The 7984-nt window shown below is 62.1% G+C and overlaps 1 protein-coding gene across 1 annotated transcript in view; it reads left to right on the top strand.

Moving 5' to 3' along the window:
• The window catches only part of SOGA1 (suppressor of glucose, autophagy associated 1), a 15773-nt gene that overhangs the window by 766 nt on the left and 7023 nt on the right, over nucleotides 1-7984 (top strand). The window contains exons 2-5 of the mRNA XM_009892106.1: nucleotides 715-771; nucleotides 963-1170; nucleotides 3874-3936; nucleotides 6818-7975. Of these exons, the coding sequence (XP_009890408.1) occupies nucleotides 715-771; nucleotides 963-1170; nucleotides 3874-3936; nucleotides 6818-7975 (1486 nt within the window). The remainder of the gene's footprint in view (nucleotides 1-714; nucleotides 772-962; nucleotides 1171-3873; nucleotides 3937-6817; nucleotides 7976-7984) is intronic.

Below are 7984 nucleotides of genomic sequence, written 5' to 3' on the forward strand. Positions count from 1 at the left end.
TGGCTGAGGGCTCTTGCCTCCACGGCGGCTGCCAGGAGGGAGGTGCAGTGGCAGCCGGAGATGGCTCAGGGGCTGGATGGGCAACAGCTCAAGGAGCAACTTAGATTTTTGAGCAGAAAACAGCCTCTCCGGGAGCCAAGACATGCCACAAGTGCGGGGCTGCGAACCCGCCTTGGGCTGCCCATCCCTGCTGGGGGCCCCATTCCCTCCCCGGACCACCCAGCAGCCCCCGGCTTGGGATGTTGGTGCCAAAAACTCCCCCCTCCAGCTTCTTCCCTTCTGGGAAAGCAAGCACAGCCCATCCCTGGGGGGAGCGGGAGCACAACCCCACAGCCAGAGCCCCCCATCCCTGCGGTGGGGCTTGCGACTGGGACCCCGGGCTGGGCAGGGGACATGGGGGGTTGGGGACAATTTTTCCCTTCCTACAGATGCAGGAATGAACGCTTCGTGCTGTTAAGCTCCCTTTATGCCAGGAGCTGCTCCCTTGCAGTGATCTGGAGGGGGAGGCTCCGGGGCCATGCCCGGGATGGATGGAGGCACCCTTCACCCTGGGGGGCAGCTGCTGTTTTTTTCCGTAACGTGATGCAGCAGCTCGCCTTTCTCCCAACCGGCACAGCTGCTGCCTGCGGCCAGAGGCTGCCTGCTCTGATGCTACCCGCTGGCTTTTCCAGCCTTATGGGGGCTTTTCCAGCCTCACAGTGTAGGAAAAAGGTACAAAAAGGCAATGAGAATCCTGCAGCATCGTGTTAGGGCTGGAGAAGGCAGGGTTTGGTCAGGGGATGGGGACGCGGGGCAGCCTTGCGGCTGGTGAAGGGGGAACAGTGGTCACAGCACTCGATGGAGGGGACACACACAGGGGCCACGGTGTCATCCAGCACGGTGTCTGCTCCAAAGGGTCTCAGTAGTAACAACCTGATGATTGCTGTATGAGGATTGTAGGTGCCCAGGCACCACGGTCCCAGCCCCGTGTACACTGCACCCAGCTTGGTGATAGCCCCATTGTGTCACCAGGTGGCCAAGGACGTCTCCGTGCGGCTCCACAATGAGCTGGAGGTGGTGGAGAAGAAGAGGATCAGGCTGGAGGAGGAGAACGAGGACCTGCGCCAGCGGCTCATCGAAACGGAGCTGGCCAAGCAGGTGGTGCAGAACGAGATGGACAAGCTCCGAGAGGTGAGGGGGACATGGGAGGGAGGACAGGGAGGCGTCCCCAAGGCTCTGCCCATAGCAGGTGTCCTGGCCTTGCCCTGCGGGATCCCCCATCCCTGCTCGCATCGTTGAAACCCAAACCGTGCTGCAGATGCTCACGAAACCCGAGCAGCGCTTGCCCTCGGCGAGGCGTGCTTCATCCCACCCTGCGGGCACCGAGTGGCTCTACCCCATCCCGGGGTGGGGGTGCTACGGGACATTCCCCCTGCATTAGAGCCACTTTACGTGTCCTCGGCCACTTGTTCAGCCCTGGGCCGTGCCCAGCTCCCACCAGCCAAAGCTCTGTGCGATGTGTGGAGTCCGCCGTGCCTCTGGCGCAGTGCCCGGTGCTGGCCGTATCCTGACCACATGTTGCCGGTTCAAACCGTGCCGAGCCATGGGGCTGCATCCCAGCAATGTCCCAGCGGTGTCCCAGTAATGTCCCAGTGGTGGTGTTGATGTGGAGGGGTGCATGGTCCCATCTGTGTCCTGGGAAGCCTTGTGCTGTGCAGGTAGCCGTATGCAGGGGTCCAGGGTGCTCCATGCCATGCCGGGTTTGGGACCAGCTCCCAGCCAGGAGCGGTGTCATCCTCGGTGACAGGAGAGGCATCCCGGTGACAGCGTGGGCTTGTGATCCATCGCTGCACTTGTAACCCACTTCCCTACTGCCCGGGATGCCTTCGGTCCCCGGGGAGCCTCGGGAAGCATCGCTGGCTGAGCCATCAGGGCAGTGCGTGGGAGGAGATGCGCTGTGGCGGAGCTCTGGCCCTGATCCCATCGAGGATGGGGACACGACACAGGGAGGGCTCTCTCTGCCCCCAGCCGTGCTCCCCTGCGTGGCAGGGCAGGGAGCCAGCACACGGCTTGGGATCTCTGGGGCCGGCTCCGGGTAACGCCGGGGCCAGCTCCTGGTGAGCTGCAGGACCCGGCGGTGGTCGCACCCATCCCTTCTGCAGCCACCTTCTTGCAGGGTGGCATGGAGCAGCGTCACCCCAGATGGGGTGTCTTTTCCCTCCCACCACGCAGCCTGCGCTAACAGGCGTGAAATGGGTTTCCCTGCAGCCGGCGAGCACGGGCTGAATAACAAATGGCAGCAGCGGGAGCCGGGCTAGAGCGCTCTCGCGCTTGAAAAACAGGCAGAGAAAATGGTTGCATGGTCAGTGTGCAGGGAGGCCTGAGCGCCAGCTGCCGCCTTGCCCTGGCAAAAGAGCGTGGGACAGGATAGGGCCCCTCTCTGCAGCTGCACCAGCCCAAAGGGGATGCTGCTGCTGGCACGAGACCTGGCACAGCTCAGAGCAGCTCCCCTGAACTCCGGATGGCGTGTCCCCCAGCTAGCAAGGGCATTGGGGTTACTCACTGATTGCAGAGCGCTAATTAGACAAACGAGTGAGTTAACAGCCCTCCTCCACCTCCTCCCTGCTGCTGGAGGGCGCATAGCGTGGCAGAGCTTGTTAGCAGCCAAGCCAATGTGGAGCGGAGGCTGCGCAGGGCTGGGCTCACCCCTCAGGGCTGATTATTTCTCCCTTCCAAGAGGTTTCTCCCATAATTGGATAATTGTCAGGATGGGCAGATCATCCCCAAAGGCGCGTGCGTTTGCCCCTCCGGCTCTACGCCTCCGCAACATCTCCTGCGGGGCAGGAGAAAAGTGGGACCACTCCAGATACCCCGTGCCAACATTGAGCTCAGCTGTGATGGAACTCTGAGGCGCAGCCGCCCCGAGGGATGCGCCCAAGGTGGAGCGATGACAGCCCACGTCTGACCTGGGGTGCTGCCCTCGGGGCTGCTCAGGGCCGGGCGATGCCCTTGGCCAGTCCCGGCCTCCAGCACGGTGGGGGCGAGGGATGCCGACGTGGCACAGCCAGCCCCTGGGAGAGGCTCTGCAGCAGCAGCAGCAGCTCCAGCGATGGTCGTGGCCTTAATAGGAAAGCCTGGAGCCCGGCACCTTGGCACAGGCAGCAGCTTACATTTCACAGCTGCTTTCTTTGGCTGCTGGGCCTCAGCGCCAGCTTGGAAATAGGTCTAGGGCAGCCACATGGATCGGCCAGCACACACGGGGAGCTGGGTGGATGTTCTTGAGGGTTTTCCCCTAGCTCCTGTTCCCCACATAACTGGCCCCGCTCTGGAAACACGTTTTTTCCCCCTCTTCCAGTCTCCCTTATTGCTCTGTCTGGCCTCCCTGTCTCCCAGCTGTCCTCAGTAGCCTGGAGATCATCCCTTGTGTCCCCAGAGGGCAGAGTCAACATCTGAGGAGCCCTCCCCATAGCTGAGTGACTGGGACATGTCCCTTGCTTGGGGAAGAGGCAACGGGGAACTTCATTGTCTGCTGCTCCCGCCCTGGGATGCCCCGAGAGCCAGAGCCGTCCCTTGGCCTGGGGGTGTGCTTCCCTGCTCCATCCAGCCCTGGCAGGACCTGACTCAGCCTCTCCACGGCTCATTTCCTGCTCACTCCTGCTCTCTCACTGCTCGCTTGCCTGCAGGGGGAATTTCTGGCCAAACCTCATGATATGATGCTTGCCAGTTCAGCTTCCCAAGAGCAAAGGGCCTCAGTGCACTGAGGCTCTGGTGTTTTCCTGGGGTTCACAAGCAGCTGGAGAAGTCAACGTCGATGTCCATCTGTGCTGCGTCTGTCTGTCTGCGCCGGGGTGCCGTGCCATCGCTGTGGGTGACAGCTCTCTCTTCTCTCTGCAGAATTCCCTGAAGAAACGGGGGTCTCGCTCCATCGGGAAGACCGAGAAGAAACCATCAGTGCAGGTATTGGTGCCGGCATGTCCGGGGCATGCCACGGTGGCCCATCCGCACCCCAGGTCCTGGTGCCAGCCGGAGACTACGCCTGGCCCAGAAGTCAATGTGGGCATGGCAGCACCATCCCCTCTCTTGCAGGGCTTTCCTGCCTTTCAGACACCCTGCATAAGGGAGGGATTGATGTGCTGGGCCATCCTCATTGTCCTCAACCGCTCCCTTGTCTCATTTATCAATGGAGCATCCGTGGCCAGCCGGTGGCTTTAACCCTTTCCGTGTGTCAGGACTGCAGTGAGGAGCTGAAGGACTTTGGCTTTCACGTCACAAAGCTGCTTGTGCTCTTGGCTTGTGGCTCTTGCAGCCCGGGTCCCTCCTGCCTGTGCCAGGCTGGAGGGCGGCCCCGGAGCCCCCTGTGGGGTTTGGGGGAGCTGAGGGTCCCCGTGGGGAACGGCTGGAGGCCGAGCTGTCCCTGCCCCACGCCAGGCTGCTGGGGCAGCGCAGGGCAGTGGGATTTGCGGGCAGCGGCGGTGGGATTTCAGCTGTCACTTGCTGTTGGACTGAGCTGCTGTGACTCGCTAATGCTGTTACTGGGGCTCGGAGGGGCAGAGCTGCTGTTGCAGGAATAGAAATGCAAGTGTTTTAATGCTGGAAAAATCCTCTTTCCAAGGCAAAAGACCTGAAAGGTTTATTTTGGGGAGTAGACCTGCTCCCCCAAAGCCAGGGCAAGGAGGGAGACCCCGTAAAGCCGCTCCTGCCATGCACTGCTGAGGGGACACCGAGCACCCTGAGGGTTTCTGGGTGACCTGTGTCATTGCTGGCAGAGCCCGCTCTGTGCAGCTGCAGGTCGGGGAGCCCCAGGCCCTCAAAGACTTTCCCCTTCGGTCTTTTATTTATCATCTCTCCCTTTAACTCCGTCCTTGAGAGCCCTTTCAGGCCAGCTGATGGTCCCAGAGTCCTGTCCCCCATTTCCCCAAAGAGCTTTGTGGCTTTGTCCCTACACCGGCTGTGCCCTGAGCTGAGGGGGCTGTCCAGGAGCCCCTCCATCACCCCTCTTCCCAAGGCTGAAATACAGCTCCCTCCTCTGCCTTTTCCCCAGGGCGGGAAACAAACCTCAGTCCTGCGCTGCAGAAACCCCCCCCGCTTCCCACACCCCCGCAGAACCGAGACCCCTCAGCCTGGGGATGTGGGGCTGGATCAGTCCCAGCTGTGCGGTGGGACCGATACTCCGGGAAGGAGCCGGTGCTGGGAAGCAAACCCCGAGCATCCTCGGGTGCAAAAACCCCTGGATGTGGCCTCCCCCTCGGCGCTCCCTCTCCCGAGCAGCCATGGCCGGGTGGCCCCATGGGCACAGATGCTCGTGACTCATCGATGGCTTCCTGGGCCCCTTTCCCGCCTGGCTGCGCTGGCTGAGCATCAGCACTCACCGAAAATGGAGCTGGAGGGGGGACAGACTCAACACTGAGGTCTGTCCTGGACCCCAGGAGCCCTCAAGGTGGTCTTGGGGACGCGTGCGTCCCTCCAGCGATGCCAAGGGGCAGAGGGACACGATAGGCTTCTGCTTTATTTTTGCTTTTTTTTTTTTTTTCCTCTGGAAAAACAGGAACTGAGGTCATGTCTGCCCCGGCGGGGAGAGCTGCCCGCGCTGGCCCTCCCCTAATCTCCGCAGCTAATTAGGGGGGAGCACAGTTTTAATGTGCCTTAGCGAGTGCGTGAGTGCAGAAGAGAAACGGGGTGGTTCCTGTGGTCCCAGCAGGGCGTTTGGGGAATCAAACGCCACCCAGAACTCACGGGACCTCCCCCCCCGCTCCATCCCTGCCCCTGATACAAGCAGCTCGGGAAGTCTGCAGGGTAAATGGCTGCTGCGGGGTTTGGGGGGTGTGAGCGTGGGCACGGCTGGGGGGTCAGGAGCACCCAAAGAGGGGGACAGCTTGTTTCTCCCAGCCAGGGAAACAAGAAAGGGGATGAGTTCAGGCAGGCAGAGGGTCGCCGGGACCAGCAGCCACCCGGCCAAAGGGTTCAGTCACCTCCAGCGCCCACCCAGGGCTTCAAGGGGTGCCGCAGGGTGAGGGGCGCAGCCCAGCAGGTCCCCTCCCGGCAGTCACCGTGCCGGAGCTCGGAGCACTCGAGTGACCCCACAGCACGGGAAGCCGTGAGTTGGACGTCAGGAAATCCTGGTCCTGTATCCAAAAAGCTTTCCAAAGCAGAGAAACGGTCTGCCTGGGCAGATAGCCGAGATCCTAAGGGCTAAATTTAAAAACAAAAAAAAAAACACCCAAAACCAAAAAAAAACACATGGAGAAACGGTCCCCAGAAGCAAAGGGGTTTGGGAAGGGACCAGCGAGCTGACTCAGGGGGGTTTGCTTGGGCTTTCTGTCCCCTTGCTAGGCAGTGGCTGGGCAAGGGCTGGGACTTCAGGAGGTTTCCAGTCAAAACCACTGCTTCTCTGCCCCACAGTGGAGCGTTTGGGGCTGAGCGGGAGGAGCAGAGCCCCAGCGGGGGGGTTGCAGCTGCGGCAGCGCCGGTTGCTTCAGGGCTTGCCAGCTTTCAGGAGGAAACCTTGTTGGTGGCTTTTATTTCGCTCTGCGGAGTCTGACAGCTCTCCCTCCCCCTGCTCCCCGCGGTGGATAGGGCTGTGGCAGGGCTGGGCTCCGTCCCTGCATCCCCGTGGCTCGATGTCCTTCCTGGGGTCTCCTCATCCAGGCGTCCTGCCCTGTGTCCAGGCTCTCCCTGAAAGCCTCCAGGATGGATTTCAAAGTTTTTTTCCCTCCATGAGCAGGGGCTGCAGCTTCCCTGGGATCGCTCGTGTGGGAGGGCGATGTGTCCCCAGGGCTCGCTCGGAGCCACCGTGGCCCCGGCAGCGATTTTCTAATGCCTGCGCCCTCTCGGTCCCCAGGAGGACAGCGCAGATCTGAAGTGCCAGCTGCATTTCGCCAAGGAGGAGTCAGCCCTGATGTGCAAGAAGCTGACTAAGCTGGCCAAGGAGAACGATGGCATGAAGGAGGAGCTGCTCAAATACAGGTCCCTGTATGGCGACCTCGACAGCTCCCTCTCGGTGGAGGAGCTGGCTGACTCCCCCCATTCCCGGGAAGCCGAGTTGAAGGTCCACCTCAAGCTGGTGGAGGAGGAAGCCAACATCCTCAGCCGGAGGATAGTGGAGCTGGAGGTAGAAAACCGTGGGCTGCGGGCAGAGATGGACGACATGAAGGGCCAGGGGGACAGAGAGCTGCCGGGGCAGGACTCACGGTTCCTGGCGGGCGTTTCGGGCTGCGGGGACGCAGGGGACACGGTGGCAGAGCTGCGCCGGCACCTGCAGTTCGTGGAGGAGGAGGCCGACCTACTGAGGCGCTCGCTGCTGGAGCTGGAGGACCAGAACAAGCTCCTCCTGAACGAGCTGACCAAGTACAAGTCGGACCACGAGCTGGACGTGACGCTGTCGGAGGACAGCTGCTCGGTGATCAGCGAGCCCTCGCAGGAGGAGCTGGCCACGGCCAAGGTGCAGATCAGCGAGCTGAGCGGCAAGGTGAAGAAGCTGCAGTACGAGAACCGCGTGCTGCTCTCCAACCTCCAGCGCTGCGACCTGGCCTCCTGCCAGACCACCCGGCCCATGCTGGAGACCGACGCCGAGGCCGGCGACTCGGCACAGTGCATCCCCACCGCCGGCTGGCGGGACGGGATGGGCAGCAGCGACGCTGACGGGCAGGACAGGGTGCCCGGTGGTGGAAAGGCACCCGATGGTCCCACCAGGCTGCTCAAGGCCAAGGACCTGGAGACCTTGCTGGGCATCCGGGACCAGGCGGCGCTCGTCAGTAAAGCGATCGACGTCTTGATTTCGGATGCCAATGGCTTCACCTCCGGGCTGAAGGCTTGCTTGGACAACGAGTGCACGGGGGCGCTGCTGGGTGAGGCGGTGGGCAGCGGCAGCGAGAGCCCCAGCGATGCCAAGCTGATGAACGTGCTCCTCATGCGGCTGGGCGTGCTCCAGCAGGACCTGGGCTGCTTCACAAGGAAGGTGGACCACCTCACCGGCGGCCTCCAGGAGCAGATGGGCTCTTTTCCCTTC

The sequence above is a fragment of the Charadrius vociferus genome, unplaced genomic scaffold (genome assembly GCF_000708025.1).
Source record: "Charadrius vociferus isolate BGI_N301 unplaced genomic scaffold, ASM70802v2 scaffold409, whole genome shotgun sequence".
NCBI lineage: Eukaryota > Metazoa > Chordata > Aves > Charadriiformes > Charadriidae > Charadrius > Charadrius vociferus.